Raw genomic sequence first — 21870 nt, forward strand, 5'->3', positions numbered from 1 at the left:
CCCCAATGCACGGGCAACATCCGTGCAGCGGGCCGGACCTATTCAACTTGAATGGGTCCGTGGTCTGTCCGCACCGCAAAAAAATATGACATCATATTTATTTGCGGTGCGGAACAACGGAAAGAAACACCACGGAAGCACTCCGTAGTGCTTCCGGTGTTCCGTGACTCCGTTCCGCATCTCCGGAATTGCGGATGCATTCAAGTGAATGGGTCCGCATCCGTGGTGTACACGGCCACCAAACGGCCGTGTGCATGAGGCCTTATGCAAGGGGGTGACGTCTGTCAAAATGAACGTCAGCCCCCATCTTATACAAATGTTATGTTGTTGTTTCAGTTTTATTTTTCCTCTAAAAATCAAACACATTCCAATTACGTGATTAATGCACAATCATTTGTAGATAATTAAAGGAAGTGTGCAATTATGGAAGCAGTCCTCAGTATGCAGGAGGTGCAGGGAGCGGTGAGGGAAGCAATGAGCCGGCTATACTTACCACTCCCTCTTCCAGGCGCCGCACTGCACAGGACAGGGCATAGTACATGGAGACACTATGACCCGATACTGTGCAATATCACGTCTCAGTGCAGTGCTAGGCCGGTAGAAGACCAGGAAGCGGTGAGTGGCAGTGCGGTCCAGAACAAGAGAGGCAAGTTCATTTATTTATTTATTTATTTTTGTTTGTTTGTTTGATGGAGCTTGGTCTGATCTGAAGTCTGAGGAGGAATGGGTGTTTGATCTGTGGGCTGATGGGGGTCTGATCTGACATCTGATGGGGATCTGATACATAGGTCTCATGGGGGTCTTGTCTGAGGTCTGATGGAGCTTGGGGTCTAATGAGGAATGGGAGTCTGATAGAGAGGTCTGATGGAGCTTGGGGGTCTGATCTGAGGTCTGATGAAAAATATTTTTACTTCTTATTTTCTTCCTCTATATCCTAGGTGCATCTTGTCCGGAGCGTTTTATAGTCCAAAAAGTACAGGTATTTACTAAAACTGATGTCAGGAAAGTGGTCAGATCCTTTAAAAATGCAGATTGCAGCTGATTATAGTTGACTATTGCTAAACTATGAACACTTACCTGGACAGCACCGCTAGCAGATCACTGTTCTTAAAGCAGTCAGCCAAGTTATCAACTGCAGCTTCCAGAGTAAGGAGGACCTCCATAACATAGCCCTGCCATAAAAATATATAGCAATTAAACAGGAAAAAGTGATACAATCAGAAGATATGCTAAATAAAAAAATGCAATAAAAATATGCTATGAAGCAGCAGCAATTTCTGATGACTCTCTAATACAATATATATAATATTGTGGCATATTTAGAAAATCTAGTACAGAGTGAATATGGGGGGAGGGGGACAAAGTAACGGAAATGCTGAAATCTAACTTGCCTAATTCTTGTCAGAAGATGACCTATGCCTTTTTTACACAGAAGGTCAGTGATTTCCATCAGTGATTTTGAGCCAAAACCAGGTGCGGCTCTAAACACAGGAGCAGATCTTTCTCTTATACCTCATGTCTGTGGAGGCTCCAGTCCTGGTTTTGTCTCACAATCACTGATGTGTGAATAAGGCATTATACAGAGATTGACACCCGGCACCCCCAACAATCATCTGTTTTCTGCAGTTCCATACACAGTGTACGGGAGCTGGAAGAAGAAGGGGTACCGCAGCAAAGTTTCATGGGGTGAAGAACGTGACTTTTAAAAATACCTTTAATAATAATCAAATGGGTATAGGTAAATATATACCAACAATTGTGCACTACAGTTAACCTATAGGGGAGTAGTGACCCCTAGTAGAAAACATTAGTGGTGACGGGATAGGACAAAAGGTTCCGGCGGAAGGACCAAAGTCTATTGGACAGGACAAAGTCTATTGGACAACTTACCCTAGTTGCCCTACAGACTGCTTAGCCCAGGGCGACCCCCTGATGGTGGAGGCTCCCTGTCCCCGAACCTAGTGCTATCCGGTCCCTAAAAAGCCCTAATCAGGGAAGGATAATACACAAATGGAATGTGGGTGGTTATCCAAATAGGTGGATACCACTACCACTTTCTCACAAAAATCAAACCATAGAAAAACCCTGACGCGTTTCGCCTAGAACTTTTTAGTCTCATCAGGGGGCGATTTCAATACCAGGATAGATACAGTAAATGAGATACGGAATGTGATACAAAAGACACATACACTAGTGTGTAATGGCATGAGAACTTGCCAAATGCTTATCACACATGGAGTTACTCCTGGTGCCCATTGGTAGCGCTATAAACAAGGGCCAGCATCCATAGCCTTTCCAGGACGGAGTAGATACAGGGAAAACAATGGACATCCTGTATCTGTGCCTGCATTACAATCTTTCAGCGCATGAACAGTTGAAGACAGAAGCGCCATCTTGGAAAGTCTGTGGACGCGGGCACTTGTTCATATCGCTACCCATGGGTATGAGAGAGGGGCAACTCCATGAGGGCTAAGTAATGTCTGAAGGTGAGTTAGCAGTTCATAATGCCATTACACGCTAGTGCAGTGGTCAGCAACCTTCGGCACTCCAGCTACTTTGAAACTATAACTCCCAGCATGCACATTCGCTTGCCAATTTTTTTAACTCCCATAGAAGTGAAAGGAGGATTTTGGGAGTTATAGTTTCAGAACAGCTGGGGGTTGCATGATTAACATTTATGTACAAAGCAGACACCCTTCCCTTCCTTTCCCCGGTGGTGGCGCAGTAGGAAAACTGAACATTTGTTGACACCTGTCCACAGGTTACAGCTGATCACTGGTGGCTTAGCAGGGGGCCTTGTTGCAAAGGGACCTTTCTAAAAAGTAGTAGGAGGGATTGTTCAAAGTGGATTACCCCTTCAGCATGACATAGTGCCCATGTAAATCAGTGGCCCAGATTTACTAATATGCCTAAAATCTGTCTAGAAAGTGGCCCAGTTTAGCACAACTAAGGTTTGTACACTTTTTCCGACTGGCTCACGGGGAGGGGCTTCACTGCAAATGGGCTTGGTCTAAGATGCAAAATTGCGTGACCATTCTGGTTTTATTCAGTGTCCAAGTAAGCCAACCAATAGTTTGTGTAGTGTCAGTGAAAAGTGTCTGTCCCGGCACCATATTTATCATCCAGCCTGAGTCCCTGTGATAAAAAGGTCTACACAGCAATACAGGACAGGTCCTCTAGAGCAAAAGAAGTTCTTTGTAACCATTCTACTATTTGGTCAATAGATGAGACAGGAGACCCCCACTATCAACTAATAGGGTAAATGAATATGGGTTTCCTAAACCAGAAACCCCTTTGAAGAACATCAGCAAAAGCTAAAATTCTTGACAAGCTTTCCAGTCAAATTCGCATAAATTCATATTTCTATCCACAACAGAGAAAAGCCTGACTTTAAACATTACGGAATCCCCCAAATGCAGCATGCCACATTTCTAGAAAGGCGCCTATAGCTTTCTACATAGTCTTCTATTAAAATTCTAAGTAACAAGCTGTCAGTAGCATAACAATTGGCGGAGACAACGTGAGATGGACCTACCTGGATTTCATCCCCGTACTCTCCTATAACCTCTACCAACCTAGAAAGAAGGTCGGATAATGCATGGGCTGAAAGCGGCTGCCTCAGGGCTCGCAGAATTTGGAAAGAGCGACCAGCATAGTGTCTGGAAGAGCTGGCAAGAGCAGTCTGTAGTGCCACCTCACTTAGGTGCTGCTCCAAGTGGATGCCTGTGGAACAACACGACGCCAGGTCATTGACCAATAACTGCATGTAACATTCACTAATACCATTTTTTGGGTGCAGCTGTGAAAATCATTCTTCTTGGCCTCAGTGGCCGGCGGTGCCTCACGAACCTTGATTTACAATATAACTAAGTGTTGAGCGAAATTGTGTTTTAAGTTTGGCGTCGGGTTATCGAAGAATCCCGTTTTGGATTCTAAATTCCGTTATGGTCCGTCGTAGCAGAATCCATAACGCGATTCTTCGATAACCCGAACTTTAGACGCCGAACTTAAAACACAAGTTCGCTCAACACTAAATATAAGCATAAAAGAAAAAAAACAATTAATCTACTTAGTAGTAATCTAAAGAGATAGCAGCTTTGTACAATCACTAAGTCTAGCTGCCTCAAGGGCCCAAGGATTAGTGGTTTGGAACAGTGGACTTAGAAAGCATAATTCCACAAATACACAGCAGGGGGCAGTGCAGCCATACCAACATACCTATATTAAAACACAAGAGAACTTTTATTAAGACCGGCCTTTTACACACCAGTCATACCCCCGATAGCATCAGAAGTGGTGCCTCTATGCAGGTCCATGTGCCAAAACTGAAATCTATACTAGCAGGAAAGTTTCTATGGCAGTTTCCTGGTGTACATCATAATAAATGTCCTGGGCTGGCTATGTTCCTCACCCTCTACTCCCGATCCTTTTTGGAAAAGTGACGAGCAGGGTTGCAAACTTTTGTGCAAGTGGGGCATACACCAAGGTTTGCTACTTATTGACACCAGTTTTCTGAAATTTCATACAGATGACATGCTTGTATATGACAGGCCTTAAGGCTCCAGGCGGCCTCATGCACAAAACCTAATTTTCTGCGGATCGCACACGGACCTATTCATTTCTATGGGGCCGTAAAGAATACGGACAGTACACAAATGTCAGCCGTGTGCTGTCCACATCCACGCGGCCATTCCGCGAATTATAGAACATGTCCTATTCCTGTCCGGTTTGCAAAAAACAAGAATAGCCAGTTCTAGTAGTAAAACGTGGCATGCCACGGACGGTAGCCGCATTTTGTGGATCAGCAGTTTTCAGTCTGTTGTGTGCATGAGGCTGCTGCTGGTTTATTATGGCACAGACTAGGTCAAAGATGTTGGACTTTAGATGAATTCTATACCCCTCCCCCCCCGTACTAAAAAAAATTATACATATAGATGAAGAACATTATATTATATTAATTAGGAAATTACCTGACTTTGAGTCTTTAAATACAGACACTACATGTCGTAGGAAGTTGGTGAGCTGATCTGCACTCCGGGAATTCTGGTTTTTGGGTGTGATATCTTCATGACACCAGAGTGGCCCAAAAGCTCTGAAAGAATGGAAGATCACACTGGATGGTATTAGATTATATGTAGTCCCAGTCTGCTAAGGTACACCGCTTCCTGTGAGGGCACGTCCAGATGGAGCGGTGGAAACGCGGCCATGATTCAACCACAAACCGCGTGGCCATGCAAGTTTGCGGTTTGCACGTGGTTTTCAGCCACACTGCCGGTGCATTAATTAGGACCGCACTATTTAGTCAGTCTGCATTGTAAATGGCCGCGCGTCGTATGGTCGTACCCTTACAGCCTTTGCTTGAAAATCATTAGACTAGACAATTAAATATATTTAATAGATATCATCAGTAGATGGCGCTATTGAACTCTATTGGAACCTAAAGTTTCGAAATACATTTTTTCAAATAACATATCTTGTTATGTAACACAATAAATGAACACAGAGTAACTTCTACAACTACGTCTCTCATTAAGGGTCCATTCACACGTCCACAAGTGTTTTGCGGTCCGCTAACAGGGCCACTGAACGGAACTACGGATGCGGATCTTTTGCGGCCCCATTGAAATGAATGCAGAACGGATGCGAACCCATTTATACGGATGTGTGAATGGACCCTTAAGAAAACAATCCTAAAGGGGCTTTCCATTTTGGATGGTCCCTTTTTTCCCCCCACTAACAAGAGAGCTGTAACAGTCAGCTGCGATCTGTAAGAGAACCTGTCAGCAAGTGTTCAATCCCCTGTAGTGCCGCCATAGGAAAAGTGAGGCGTTACATAGTGCCCACTGAAATCAATATTCTGGGGCCTTCAGAAAGAGAGGCAGTCTTTGTAGTTGCCCCACAAAGGGCTAGGCAGGGCATGAATTCAGAAGGCCCTAAAGGGGTGTTTGACCATGGGTTCAAACCAAACGAGACCATTGGTACGTTCGGATGTTGTAGACCTGTATCCTTACACAATAGTATGACTGAGCCTGGGTAGTGTCTCATTTCCATAATATTTTTACCATTTAGGCCTCATGCACACGACCGTAGTTATGGTCCGCATCCGAGCCGCAGTTTTTGCGGCTCGGATGCGGACCCATTCACTTCAATGGGGCCGCGAAAGATGCGGACAGCACTCCGTATGCTGTCCGCATCCATTGCTCCGTTCCGAACCCCGCAAAAAAAATATAGCATGTCCTATTCTTGTCCGTTTTGCAGACAAGAATAGGCATGTCTACAAATTGTGGAAGGCACACGGGCGGCTTCCGTTTTTTGCAGACCCGCATGAGGCCTTAGACAGATGTTTCTATTAAACTATGTCGCATTATCTTAATAGCTGAGCCTTAGGCCTCATGCACACGAACGGAACGGGCGGCCCATTGTAGACTTGCCGCAAAACGGACAAGAATAGGACATGCTTTTTTTTTTTTTTTTGCGGGGCCTTGGAACGGAGCAACGGATGCGGACAGCACACGGAGTGCTGTCCGCATCTTTTGCGGCCCCATTGAAGTGAATGGGTCCGCATCCGAGCCGCAGTTTATGCGGACCATAACTACGGTCGTGTGTATGAGGCCTTATTCTGACCTGTGCTGTACAGTAAAGCAGTGCCACATGATGGCTCAGAGAACCAGAACACCACTTTTAATGCTTGCATTAGAAACATATTTTAAGTATTCCTGCTCTGTTCCAACGCCAAGTCATTTTGCATTTATTGGCCATATATGAAACTTGTTTGGGGTTAAAAATCAAAATGGTCGGCTGCCGCACTCATTACACGTCTGTGTTAACGCTGTGGAGCAGGAGAAGCAAGAGTGCTCCTGTTGCTAATCTTGTCTGATCTGTTTCCTTTGGCAGCTAAGTTTAGATGAAGGTCTACCAGCTAGGATATATATCTGACCAGTAGGTTCCCAACTATGGTTTTGTGGCACTGTGGAGTTACCTGGTACCTACAGTAGTTAGGGATTCCCTATAAAACAGATATATCTTTTGTAAAAATTGGGTAATTCTTTTAGGAAGAGAATACTTTTTATTAGAGGCTGCCTACATGGGAGGTTGGGAACCACTGAATTAGTTTGTTGGTGGGTTCTGTAGGTAAGAGCATAATGATGAGGGACATTTGCTCCTGTTTGGCCAAACTAGGCTCAGTATAAAAGTGGCCAAAATCAGGTCTGATCTTGTCATAAGAAAGCCTTTGGTGTTTATTCACACGTCAGGGTTGTTCTTCCATTTTCTATATTCCAATGGACTTTACATGCAGAGAAATGTAATAAATGTGGGGACCTAAAACATTCAATTTTTTGGGGAACAGAACCATGGAAGATGGAGTGACATTAATCGAATAAGGCTATGTTCACATCCCCAGCACATAAAGCTGCTAGTCTGTACTGGCAAAGGAACAGACTACCAGAGTCACTGGATCCGGCGAGTTACCTGCACAAATGACCGCTTTATGCCGAACAAATACCGGCAGTTAGGTCACCTGGGTGTGGTGGTGTCCGGCTATGCCAGAAAAGGTAACTTTGGTAGATTGTTCCTCTACCAGAACAGACTACCGGATTTACGTGCTGGAGATATGAATTTAGAATAAGCCTTTCTGTATTGTTCAAATATAGAGAACATTGCTGAGAAGAAAAGCTTCACAAAGACCAACACGGATAACCCATACAAGAACATGATTTCCCAATCACGAGGACCTCATGAAAAATGAGGTTATCAGCAGTGCATTCATCAGATAAAATCATCTATTCCTTCCAGACGGCTCACCTGGTGGTCAGAAACTCAACTAACTTGTTGGCTTTTTCATCCGTGTCAGCGGACGTGTCAACATCCTCAATCTCCTGGCTGATCTGGGGGATGTTCCCACTGCTTCCTCCAAGACTGATACTGGAGGAGGTAGAACTGGAACTGAGGCCAGAGTCTGGCACTGGAGAAGACTGGTACTCCCGGAGAAAGTCAAAGCCTCCTGCCAAAGATAAAACAGGAATGTAGCATATCTCTCTCTCTCTGCAGCACGCACACAGGCATGTCTAGGGGGTCAGACAGACTTTTTCTTGCAAATTCCACTTTGCTAAAGATATTTGCAAGCAATGAAGCATACAGCAATGTATAAACACATACCCACACATCTTTTCACAAACACATACAGGGTACCTAAGTGTGCATGTTTATGTCTATGGTTGGGGGAGAAGGGCAGTTAGACAGGATGGGCATCTAATGCCACCTGTGGCAACAACAGTGGTTGGTCGAAGACAACTTAGCTAATTGCTGGTGCACAATCAAATTCAGCTAGTCCTATGGAATTGGCACTATGCTTGGTGCCAATCTGAGTGATTCGGTGATTTTGCTGCACAATTAGGTGGTATTATGGTGTTAATAACTGTCGTGGTGGATCAGAATGTGTAGTCAACGGCTGAGAGTGGGCGGACAGTATGTAATATAAAGGTGTTAGCACTAGAAAAAAACGGCAAGTGGAAGGTGAATACTGGTATAAATTATTATATTTATACCAGTATTCACCTTCCACTTGCCGTTTTTTTCTAGTGCTAACACCTTTATATTACATACTGTCCGCCCACTCTCAGCCGTTGACTACACATTCTGATCCACCACGACAGTTATTAACACCATAATACCACCTAATTGTGCAGCAAAATCACCGAATCACTCAGATTGGCACCAAGCATAGTGCCAATTCCATAGGACTAGCTGAATTTGATTGTGCACCAGCGCTTATGTCTTATATCCCCTACGGGTGATATACCTACTCCATATACAGTTTTACTAGGGAGAACAATAGCTCCCCAAAGACATTAAGCAGCAGGATCTCCCCACCCAGGCAGATTGACACATATCTATTCAATAGGAGCGCAGGGGGGTCTCTATTTTCCCCTTTTCTCTATTTTCCCCTTAACTTAGCTAATTGATATTGCCCCAAATGTCTCAACTACGAATGAACCATGGGGCTCTTTGGGCAAGAGATTGTCCATAGTTTATATTGAAGATGATCTCTTGCTATGCAATGTAGACAATGTATGTATCTTTATGACTTAATCATGTGCATTAGGTAATCACTTATTGATTGATTGGGGGTCTGTCTGCCAGCACCTCCAAGAGTACTCAGAGACTGGGAATCCATTCCATATGGGCAGCAGGGTGTAGAAGTTAAAAGAAATAAGAAAAAAACAACAACAAAAACTTTCCTGTCATGGGAACTCCAGATCCAGCTCCCCATTCTTCCACTTCTGGTCTCCCTGGACCAGAATTGAGATGTGCTGTCTACATGCACATCACTGCTACCGGCGAATCAATGGCCTCAGAAGTAGGTTGTAGGGAGAGCTGAAGGACTAAACTAAAAGGACCTCGGTCTTGTGATTATTGGAGGTCACAGAGGTCTGATTCTCATCGATCATAAGTGTATGGCATATTCTAATAATATTTCTTAAAATTACTCATATGGGAATTTTCTATAATTTTAACCTGTGTAATTGCAGGGCCGCTGGTAAAAAAAAAAAATTATAATTCCATTGGTCTGCAAAAACTAGGGCTTTAAAGGTGATGTGTAATCATGGCTGGATCCCAGATGCATGGAATTCATTTTTAGGATAGAAGACCTCACCCAATGTCTGCTACTTAGTTCCACATTCAACCCCATTCATCATAAGCCTGAGAAGATTTGAGATTACCTGTGTATGGGTATTCGGAGTGGCAGGAGGATTGCACAGTCAATGTTTTGGCTTCATTAATCTCTCGAGCATGTAGAAGAACAGATGCAATGCTGGAGAAATTGCTATTACAGGACAGTGCAATTAAAAGGTGAAGAAGGAGTTTTCTGCTGTGTTCAAAGACCTCAGGACGGTAATGGTCCAGACCTAAGAAAGACAAAGAACCATAGGAACAATCATTCATATTGGGTCTTATTTTGCATACATCTGAGAGTACAGAGAATTCATTCTCAAGTCATGTCCAATGTAGCTGATCATTTCCCACTGTACATGAGCTCACACTCAAGGATTATTTTATAGGTGGTCAATTAACTTTTCAATGACAATCTTGAGGAACTTCACAGGAAGAAGGCAAAATAAGCAACTTTTATTGGGGTAGTCCTATTACAACTTATCCCATATACACAGGATAGGGGATAAGTGTCTGATTGGCAGGGTCCAACAGCTGGGGCCCCTGACGATCACAAGGACAGGGGCCTGTGTTCCCTTGTTTGAATGGAGGAGCGGAGACGCATGTACGCTGTCGCTCTATTAAACTCTATGGGGCTGCCAGAGATAGCCAAGTGCTTGTAAAAGGCTATCTCTGGCACTCTGATAGAACTGAATGGAGTGGTGGACACATGTGCATGTCTACAGCTCCATTCAAACAGGGGAACACTTGTTTGATTGTTATATCTTGGAGTTTTTGTACTCTTTTTTTTTTTTAACTCAATATAAAGATACTACAAAAAAAAAACAGGGGAACACTGATCCCATTCCAGCTCCCCTTTCAGTGCTGCAAGAGTAATGCGCCCTATGCATTTCTCAGGTTGCACACCCCTAAGGCCAACCCAGCTAATTAGAAGGTACTTAGCTGACTAAATTGGTCCGCAAACCGTTTTCCACGAAAATAATAGGACAGGTTATATTTTTTTGACGGACTGGAACCACGGATCACGAACGCGGATGACAAACGGTGCATTAGCTGAGTCAATGGGTCTGCAGAAAATCACGAAAAACGGAACAACGGACACGGAATAAAACAACGGTCGTGTGCATGAGGCCTATGGGATGAAAAATTTTTCTGTGATTTTTTTTATGCAGCCCCATGTTACTTTAAGGGTGCATTCACACGGCCATATGTATTTTGCGGTCCACATAAAATACGGATGACCTCCGTGTTGCATCTGTTTTTTTTTTTTTTTTGCAGACCCATTGTTCTATCTTTTTTGCGAGGCTATGGAATGAACATAAGGATGTGGACAGCTTACAGTGTATTTTTCACTGGGTTTATTTTATTTTTTTGTGTTTCTCTCTTTTGTTTTTAGCCAAAACATGGCGAACTCCTAAATATGCAGGGGTTTTTTTCTGATGTTTTTTCCTCTAAGCTGAATTATGAGAGCTAAAAAATGCTAGAAAAAAAGTTTAAAGTCAAAGAAAAATGCACTTAAATTGGCTGCAAAATGATGAGCTTTATTTTTTGGCTTCAGCCAGTTTTGGTGTCAGAACCTGATCCCAATAGATAGATCCAATGATCCTTTGTTGGTTTTGTAAGCCCTCTTCCCCGACTGTCTGCGCCTGTTATAATGTAGCAATACTCCTTCACTTTTCCTGGTTCCAGTTGGGGGGGTGCCCCTGCACAGTCTGACATTATCCAATCAGTGCTGGCTGCCATACTGCGCCAGGACACCCCCCCCCCCCCCAGACTGCTAGCAATTCATTCATAAAGCACTAGAAGGAACAATAGAGGGATAGTAAAAAATAGAGTTAAAGAGGACCTTTCACAGGTTTTTACTAATTTAGATAAATGCCTTTACTTGCGGGGTACCCTGCGCTGCTGCGACCCTGCCTGATTTGTTTAAATATCGCTCCTACGCCCCGCTGTGCCCCCCCTGTAGTTTTCCCGCTCAGTATGTTAATATTGAGCATCGGTACAGAGAGGAGGAGAAGCCAGGGTTTCTGAATGGGCGTCTCCTTCTCCCTGGCTGTGCCGCGATCTAATCACAGCGGAGAGCGTCACAGCCAGGGAGAAGGTGATGCCCATAGAGAAACCCTGGCAGGGTGGCAGCATCAGCACAAGTAAAAGGTATTTATCTCAATTAGTAAAAACCCGTGAAAGGTCCTCTTTAAATGAAAAAGTGAAGCAGACATGTTATTACATTACAACCAGGTGCGGGTCTAAACACAGAACTAGTGTTAAGCGAACTTGTGTTTTAAGTTCCGCATCTAAAGTTCGGGTTATCGAAGAATCCCGATATGGATTCCGCTACCACGGACCATAACGGAATTTGGAATCCATAACGGGATTCTTCGATAACCCGAACCCGAACTTTAGACGCGGAACTTAAAAAACAGGTTCGCTCAACACTACACAGAACAGGTGCAGATCTTTCCATTACACCTCATCTCTGTGCAGCCTTCACTACTGATTAATTGAAATCACTGACTAAACATTGATGTGTGAATAAGGCCGAAGAGGCACAGACAGCCGAGGGGAAGGATGCCGGATCTCTCTGTTGGGCGGAGTTGGCAACCAGAATTTTTTTTTTTTCGGGGCAACTTATCCCAAATCACAGACAGTCAACATTTTTTACATATCTATTTTTTTTTTCATGGACACGGACTGTTTACGGACTGTCCAGAAATTTCTGGACAGTTGGCAACCCTGCTGTTGGGCTCCATCTAAAAGAGATCATACGGTTACAAGAAGATAACCTCAATGTAATTATTATATATATTTTTTTAAACAATATAGACACGTGAGGAACTGATAAAGTTGTAGGTTTTGCCACACATAACAGCACCATGTGAATGAACTCTAACAGAGCTGACCATGCAACTTAAAGGACACACACATGTTCTGTTTAGCTACGGTCGGCTCCTCAGACTAATTTCCAAGGTTTCTGAAATGTAACTCAATGCATCTAATCTTACTTTACCATATTCATTAATAGGAACCCATTTATATGTAGCTGCACCCAAAAAGATGGCTGCCTCCATCAAGTAGGTAGGCTAAAGTCAATGAACCATGGATGAATACACTATACACTATACACTGGGAGATGGCACTTGCCTAAGAAGAGAGCATGGAGCAGAAGAGGAAGGTGAAGGGCCCAGTCTTCCCTCACACTGTGATCCACCACCATTTCTGCCATGAATATCACAGCAATATTACACCTATGGGGAAAAAAAAAGAAAAAAGATGAGTTCATATTCATTAAAGGGCATCTGTCAGCAGTTTTGTCCCTATGACACTGGCTGACCTGTTACATGTGCGCTTGGCAGCTGAAGGCATCTATGTTGGTCCAATGTTCATATGTGCCAGCAATGCTTAGAAAAAAAATTAGTTTTAATATATGCAAATCGGCCTCTAGGCGCAACGGGGGCGTCGCCGTTACTCCTAGAGGCTCTGCTCTCTCTGCACTTTGATTGACAGGGTCAGGTGTGACAACGTTTTCACTGCCTGGTCCTGTCAATCAAAGTGGAGAGGACGCAGTGGTTGCAGAGAGAGAAGAGCCTCTAGGTGTAATGACAACGCCTCCGTTGCTCCTAGAGGCTCATTTGCATAAAACATCACCTTTCTCAGCAATGCGAACACATATGAAGATAAGACCAACACAGATGTCTTCAGCTGCCAAGTGCACATGTAACAGGTCAGCCAGTGTCATAGTTCTTGATATTCGAACACGATACGCCATTAATATAAAAGAATATAATATCCTGCTCTGGCTTTTATTCCAGACAGAAGGCACATCTCTGCTTCTTGTCTTTTTATGTGTTTTCAACACCAGCAATGAAAGTAATGCAAAAAATGTCAGTAGTGATAGCAAGGCGCTCGCATGGGCAGCGAACCAACAGCATTACCATCAGGCGTTTCCTGCGTGTTGTTACTTGAGGGCTGAAATCTACATTCCTGATGTTGGGTCTATTGCTAAACCTGTTCCAGATAAGAGCGAAACCGCACCTTCCTTCTGCGTTAGGCCCATGACCACATTGCCTCGAGCAGCAGGTCAATGTCAGAAGGGAAAACGAGAAGAAGCATTAGGTGGTAAATGTTTTACCCTTTCACCTGAGCTGTGTGGACATGCATGCTTTGTACCTGTACTGTAAAGGTATATGAAAGGCTATGGGCCTATATGAAGAATACGCTGAATGCTATTTCTCCAAGCAGAATGGTATTCATGGATCCTGCACAAGGGCACACTGCGGAGGGTGCGCCACAATTTGTATTCAGTTTTGCCCCAATGCATTCTGAATGGAAAAGGATCCGCTCAGAATGCATCAGTTTGCCTCCGTTCCGCTTTGGAGGCGGACACCAAAACGCTGCCTGCAGCGTTTTGGTGTCCGTCTGACGAAACTGAGCCAAACGGATCCGTTCTGACACACAATGTAAGTCAACGGGGACGGGTCCGTTTTCACTGACACAATCTGGCACAATAGAAAACGGATCCGTCCCCCATTGACTTTCAATGGTGTTCAAAACGGATCCGTTTTGGCTATGTTAAAGATAATACAAACGGATCCGTAGCAGGGAGCAGGCGAGTAGGATTCTTTCATTGGGAACAAAATATAGGGTTAATATTGGCAGACTGATTAGCTTACCAGGGTGATGGTCTTAGGCTACTTTCACACTTGCGGCAGAGTGATCAGGCAATCTGCATGCAACCGGACAGCATTTGTAGACGGATCCGGATGCATATCCGTCTCACAAATGCATTGCAAGAACGGATCAGTCTGTCCGTTTGTCATACGGACAAACGGATCAGTTTCTATTTATTTTCACATTTTTACCGGTCTGCGCATGGACGGATCCGGCATTCCGGTATTTTGAATACCAGATCCGGCACTAAATACATTCCTATGGAAAAAAATGCCGGATCCGGCATTCAGGCAAGTGTTCAGTTTTTTGGGCCGGAGATAAAACCGTAGCATGCTACGGTTTTATCTTTTGCCTGATCATTCAGAATGCATTAGGATAAAACTGATCAGTTCTTTTCCGGTATAGAGCCCCTAGGACGGAACTCAGTGCCGGAAAAGAAAACCGCTAGTGTGAAAGAACCCTCAGACCGCCCTTCAAAAAGGACATGTATGAGAGAGTTCCTGCAGACCAGGCCCAAGTCCAGAGAACCTCCGTCTCCGAGACTACAGCTGCCACTGGAGCAACTCTACTACCAGAGTACCCCTATAGGAAAAAGAGACTGGGAATCTTAGAAGAAACGTTCAGGCCATGTAAGATGACATTGGTAAGGTAGTCACTCATTTATTGCAGACTCAACTGCTGAGAGAAGGACTATTGCCTTCAGTACCGACCACATTTTGAGACAGGCTGACAATCTGGATCTTAATCTGCACCCCTCAACCCGGGAACTGCAGAAGGTTAACACGAACAGTATAGCACACCTATGACTACCAGGAGAGACTGAGAAAGAGACAGGGAGTACTACCACTACCATCATTGTTGCTGCCCATATACAGGGAGGAGATTTATTTCAATCAATGGGCCTGGTTATTGACGCCATCATCCATCCTTCGGCCTCAGCACTCCTGCCTTGCACCCAGCTAAACTGTTCACCATCAAGGGCACCTCAACAAAAGGGTGTGCATAGCCCTAGGGAGCACCAAGGTGCAGCATGCTACTGTGAACTGGGAGTACTACTACTACAATCATCTCCACTACCAGTCCTCCCATCCTCGCTTCCCTTCATGGTCACTGCACATATTGGTAAATTAATAGGAAAATTAAAACAGAAACGATAAGTGGATGTAATATAAAGTGCTCCGGCTTACAATCTCCCAACCGATCTGACATAAGGTGTGGAAAACTAGCACTGCCCGCTGGGTGGTACCCAGTCAACCATACCACGCGTGGCAACTGATGTCAGACAGGTGATATTACGTGGATGTACACCTTAAGTCTATAGAGTATAGACATTCCTTAGGATTAGCCATTAATATTAGAGGAGTCTGACTCCCGGTAAGGCTACTTTCACACTGGCGTTTCTGGGTCCACCTGTGAGATCCGTTTCAGGGCTCTCACAAGCGGTCCAAAACGGATCAGTTCAGCCCCAATGCATTCTGAATGGATAAGGATCCGCTCAGAATGCATCAGTTTGCCTCCGTTCAGCCTCCATTCAGCTCTGGAGGAGGACACCAAAACGCTGCTTGCTGGCGATGCGGAGCCAAACGGATCCGTCCTGACTTACAATGTAAGTCAATGGGGACGGATCTGTTTTCACGGACACAATATGGTGCAATTGAAAACGGATCCGCCTCCCATTGACTTTCAGTGTAAGTCAAAACGAATCAGTTTGTATTATCATGACCACGTAATGCAAACGGATCCGTTCTGAACAGATACAAGCGTTTGCATTATAGGTGCGGATCCGTCTGTGCAGATACCAGACGGATCCGCACCTAACGCAGGTGTGAATGTAGCCTTACTCGCCAATTAACCAGTTGAAGGGGTTGTACGCTCCGGTGAGTGCAACACCCTCTTCAATTAGCTAATTATCGGGGGTGCCAGGAGCTGGTCCCCCAATGGCTTATCCTTAGCTTCAAAGTTTGCAGGTTAAAATCCCCATTTTAAGGCAAAATGAAGACCGCCTTTTACAAATCTGCTGCATTAATGAGCTTAAAGATAAAGATCAGGAAAAGTAATAATAAGATTTAAGGCATCAATGTTTCATCAGCTCCTCACCTATGCAGAGGTCCACGTGGGGTAATGGTCTCAGGGAGATAGTCTACAAGTGGTGCCCAGCATCCTCCGTTGCAGGGCATGGGCAGAGGCTGGGGCTGGTTACTCTCCACTATATTTAACATCCAGCTGATATAAGGAGACACCGGGTCATCTAGAAGAGAGGAGCGAAATGTTAGGAGTAACATATTAGAATGGAGACAGCCAGGATGGGACCTTCACACAGGGCAATTTCAGCCCCAAATAAGTGCCGATCAACGGTACACAAGTTGATAGGTGCAATTTTAAAGGGCCTTTCATATGGCCTGATGCGAACTAAACGGCACTACATCCCGTTGGCAACACATCCCTGTTCACATTGGGTGATGGCCACAGGAAAAAACAACAATTTATGGTGCCCCATAAAAGATGTCATCATCACCTCAAAAACAAGGCTTCGCTTGTTTGCTGAGAGATCAGTGGCATGTTTACATGGGGCAATGATCAGGAATGATCTTTTTTTTCGTTCCCAATTACAGACGCCTGTAAAGGGCCCTAAGAACAGACTCAAAATGATTCTGCCATTGATATATGATCACTATAACCACGTAGAGAAGAACATGGACGATTTCTACTATAGTATGAGCATTGAAAGGGCATTCCAGTTTTAGCAAATACACATTCATATTCTTTATATAATGAAAAGTTCTACCGATTTCCAATTTACTTTCATCAATTCCTCAAGGGCTTCAAAATCTCTGCTTGTCGTCATTGAACAGGAACTCGTTTACTCTGAGCAGATATCGATCTGTCCTAGTCTTGATGCTCTCAAAATGAGAAACAATATAAAATATTGCAATTTGATACCTTTCAATGGTTAACTAAAATAAATTATGTTATAAGGCAAGCTTTCAAGACTCTGAGGTCCCTTCTTCAGGCCAGAAATGAAAAATTCTCTAAAGAAACGTGGATATACACAGGAAAGAAGAGAGAGGTGGAGTAATACATTGACAAACAGAGGAATGGTCTTGGAGAAAGAGTCCTTCATTAGTTTACAGATAAACGATGTGAACGTTGGTCTCTGAGTTTATGTCCTTTCCTGCGTATGTCCATGTTTCTTTAGAGATTTATTTTATATATTTCTGGCCTGAAGAAAGGACCTGAGAGTTTCTCTTTTTGAGACCATCCAGACTTCTCACTACTGGCTACTTTCACACTAGCGGCAGGCTGTTTATAGTGAATGGGGCCCGAGTGGACTAGCGGCAGCACAAAAACGGCAGGCTGTTCATCCGCCGGAACAGCCTACCGGAGAAGGCTGACGCTAATGTGAAAGTTGCCTAACATGGCACCAAACCTTTCTCTTTTGCTCTGTCCTGGTCATGTGATGGACAGACAGTACCAAGGAACCCAGGACAACTCTATCACTTTTTATTATACAAGGAATAACCTGTATTTGCTCAAATCAGAATTTGGCAGTTTTCACAAGGTCGTGGGATGGCAGTGTCCATTTTGCAGACCGCTGATCCATAAAACACATGCACCGACGTGTGCACCCTGCATCGTGGCGAGGACCCACGGTCTTCAATGGGTCCGCAATCTGCAAGATGCGGCCAAAGACAGGACATGTCCTATTTTGTGCAGCTTGAAGGCACGAACCTGAAAGCACATGGAAGGGCTTCCGTGAGTTTGTATGTCCTCCGCACCGCAAAAGATAGGAAATGTCCTGTCTTTGGCCGCATCTTGTGGATCCATTGAAGTCAATGGGTCCGCAACATAATGCAGGGTGCACATAGCCAGTCGTGAGGTCTGCAAAAGGGACACTGGCGTCACACAGTCATATGAATACGACCTTAGGCCAAGCTCACATTACCATTTAGCTTTCCATTCTTCTGATCAGTCAGAAGAAAAAAAAATGGATCCGTTATTTTAAACATCAATTATGATCAGTTTGCCTCACTGTGTGTCACTTCCATCAGAGATAAGTTATTTTTGAAAGGGAGAAAAAGTACTTTTTGCAGGACTTTTTCTCCCATCAAAAATAACTGATCTCTGATCATACCTGATGCTCAAAATAACGGATCCGTTTTTTTCTATCTTTCTGACAGGTCAGAAGAACGGAGAGCTGAACGGTAATGCGAACTCGGCTTTGTCATTTCATATTGATAATCCAGTCTTTCAGTCCTTAGAAAGAACCAGTTGCTTCATTGTATGATAAGACCTCCTACTCAAGAGGCCAATCCGACCCTTTAGGCCAAATTCCAAAACAATTTCCTTTACAGTTGCTGTTTTTCATTGCCGCAGCCAGATGTGAACTGGAAGGGGAAGCCTAGGATGAAACAGACACAAGTGGCAGCAAAAAACAAGATGCAAAAATTAGCTCTCACTTTTATCATCATCATAGGATCCTCCAGAGCTGTTGCTGTATCTGGACTCCAGCCTGGTATGAGCTCTGATGACGTTCCCAAACCTAAACAAATAAAGCAAAGCAGCCTGAATATTAATGGAGTCTCTTGCAAGATACAGTATTCTGCTCAAAAATTTCTAAAGCTTTTACGTTCTCTTTTTTGGCTAGATTCTTTTGTCAGTGTGAGGGCCTTTCCAATGCAATCGAGAGTCACAGCAATCACCAATGCTTTCAGGTGCGATTTGCTTTCCCATTAGATTATTTTTTTTAAGGGGTTGTCGGGCCTAGGAGGCAGCGACCCCAATGGTGATAACCTGTGCCCAGTTATAAAAACAAAACAAAAAAACCCTGCCAGCCCGAAAGTGGTCCTTGTCCACGGAGGTCAATCACTGGTCTCAGTGGTCACATGTGCTTCAGCGGCACGTCACTGCTCGTAACATACCGTTATAGCACATGTGACAGGACCAAGCTACTTCATGTGCTTCCGAAAGCAGCCAAGAATGTGGCAGCCGCCATTTTGGCTTCTTTAGGGGCATGACGTGTTGGGTGTCCAGGTGGTCTGTGGTCTGTATTTACTGTACTGTTTCCATGTGATATACTTCTGTGGTTTTTGTAGAATTTTAGGCATACACATGCCTTTATATTACTGTCCATGCGTGGCAGCTTAGGGCGCATGCACTCTCAGGGGTGTGTCCTTTCTACTGCAGCTGGTGGCAGTTGAAGGATGGAACTGAACATGTGCTTCCATCTCAGCGATGAGGACATAGAAATTAGAAAAACAGCAAACAGCAGGTGGCGCTGTGCAGATAGTGGCTATACCAGGGATCAGCAACCTCCGGGACTCCAGGTGTTGTGAAACTACATCTCCCATCATGCACACTTGATTGGCTGTTCTCTGACTCCCACAGAAGTGAAATGAGCATGCTGGGAGTTGTAGTTTCACAACAGCTGGAGTCGCTGATCCCTTCTCACTGGCTATATTACATTTGTTTTTTTAAATCAGATAATTTTTATTTGGTTTTTCAAAAAAATCACAAAAAAAACCTAAAGGAAGACAGTCTGTACAGCATACATGCAACAGTAGATGACAAAAATACCATAGCATTACATGATCGGACAGATAGTTACTTACATAAGTATCAAAAGTAACATAAACCATGGTACAAGAAGCACATAAAATCACGTATTCTAGTTACAAAATATATCTGGTACAGAACCACATTTCCCATTCAATAATTTATCAACAGGAAACCAACCTTCCCTACCCAACTAAAGCCCAGTCCCCCCCCCCCCCCTCCCTACCCAAGCGATGGAGCGGGTCCAAACTCCAAGATTGGACATCTTTTTAACATGTCAAAAGCAAATCCATTGGTGTACACCTCCTGTCTGTGTATCAGACCTCTGCACACCCGACCTGCGTAGTACTTCACACCTTCATACAACATACAGCATACATCCAGAGTAAATTAGGATAGAGGAGATAGAGAGCCCATCCAAACCAATACTGCGCCTCTTCCTACCCCGTAGTCCAACTACGAGGAAAGGCTAAACCGGACACTGTAGCCTGCATTTCTCCCAGTTATCCCATATTTTGTCATACTTCCCAGCACAGTTTCTTGCTATATTACATTTGTAATTATATCCAATTACCAAAGTATTTGGATCCAGGTGCTGGTATGAAAAATGAAGAACATTTCTCGTGGGACAACCCTTTTAAATAAATTTGGCACACATTTAGACTGTTTAGTCTAAGGGCCCATTAACATGGTACACAGGGCAAGGATCGAGAATAAACCGTTTATTCCTGATTACTGCCTGATCAGCCCCAGGTATCAATCGTTGCTCTGGATGGGGATGAACAATCACAACTATGATCGCTTATTCCCATACAGACTTCTTGTTGTCAGCACATTCCTGGTTATACGGGATGATGTGCTGGCGACAAACGATGATTTTATGTGCCACATAAATGATCTGCTCGGAGGATCGGCAGCACATTGACACAGGACAGTTGTTGGGCGCAATTCCAAATTCAGCCCTAGCCCTATATACATATGTACACAAGAAATGATGTCAGCCATCAGACTGGGTGCCCGGCGAGATCTGTTTCTATGAACAGTCTGGAGGTTCTGCATGTCTAATGTGATAAGAAACTATAATATTTACACAGAAATATTTCTGAGCAAAAATCTTCTTGGTGAGCTTTAGTGAAAACTACCATTTATGGTGCAGATGAAAAACACGAATGCTAAAAATCTCCTTATATAAACTGTCTCTATGATACCCACCATAAAGCAGTTCATTACAATGACAAATACAAGCTCAGATTAGAAAAAAAAATAAATAAATAACATTTCGAGTGTGAGACAAACAAGCCCAATGGTGTATTTATAGTAGGTATCATGGAGGTCCGACCCCCAGAACGAAGGGACTGTAGGGCACTGTCTCCCTTGTTTACACAGGTATGGTGCCATATATATGGGTGTGGGCATGCCTGGTTCTGGGGCGCTCCCTGTCTTCTTCATTGTTTACACAGTCAGAGTATCTACATATGGGTGTAGCCATGCCTGGTACCATAGCTCAGTTCTCTTTGAACAGACAGTGGGGCACTGTCTCCTTCACTGTTTACACAGGCAAGGTGCCATATACATGGGTGTGAGCATGCCTGGTGCTGCGGCTTAGTCCCCTTTGACCTCCCAGAATGAAAGGACTTTGGTGCTCCCTGTCATGCCTAGTACTACACATCTGTTCCCTTTAACCCCCAAAACTAAGGGACCGACCGTGGGGCACTGTCTCCTTCATGGATTATGGTTGTGGGTGGTACTGGAGCTCAGTCCCCCTCGATAACCCAGTCCCTGGCCATCCCTGTCACCTTTAAAGGTGCCGAGCTGCGGTATCTGTACAGCCACTCATATGGAGCAGGCGACGTAAAAAGAGTAAAAAGTGAAGGGGCTGCAGAGCTTACTAGAGCACCATGGCCCCTTCATTCAGCAGACTGGCGGAGCTCACAACAATATAACACCGATACCGTAAAATCCTTTTACATAATCGCA

General features: G+C 44.2%; 1 protein-coding gene across 8 annotated transcripts in view; it reads right to left on the reverse strand.

The window, feature by feature from the left end:
* Window positions 1–21870, reverse strand: part of FRY (FRY microtubule binding protein) — a 294523-nt gene that overhangs the window by 57355 nt on the left and 215298 nt on the right. For all 8 annotated transcript variants that reach the window (XM_040426147.1, XM_040426153.1, XM_040426148.1 and 5 more), the window contains exons 36-43: window positions 18798–18880; window positions 16438–16588; window positions 12814–12917; window positions 9723–9908; window positions 7804–8002; window positions 4971–5092; window positions 3536–3723; window positions 1078–1172 (exon numbers count right to left, since the gene is read on the reverse strand). In XM_040426147.1, the coding sequence (XP_040282081.1) occupies window positions 1078–1172; window positions 3536–3723; window positions 4971–5092; window positions 7804–8002; window positions 9723–9908; window positions 12814–12917; window positions 16438–16588; window positions 18798–18880 (1128 nt within the window). The remainder of the gene's footprint in view (window positions 1–1077; window positions 1173–3535; window positions 3724–4970; window positions 5093–7803; window positions 8003–9722; window positions 9909–12813; window positions 12918–16437; window positions 16589–18797; window positions 18881–21870) is intronic.

The sequence above is a fragment of the Bufo bufo genome, chromosome 3 (genome assembly GCF_905171765.1).
Source record: "Bufo bufo chromosome 3, aBufBuf1.1, whole genome shotgun sequence".
In the NCBI taxonomy this organism is placed as follows: domain Eukaryota; kingdom Metazoa; phylum Chordata; class Amphibia; order Anura; family Bufonidae; genus Bufo; species Bufo bufo.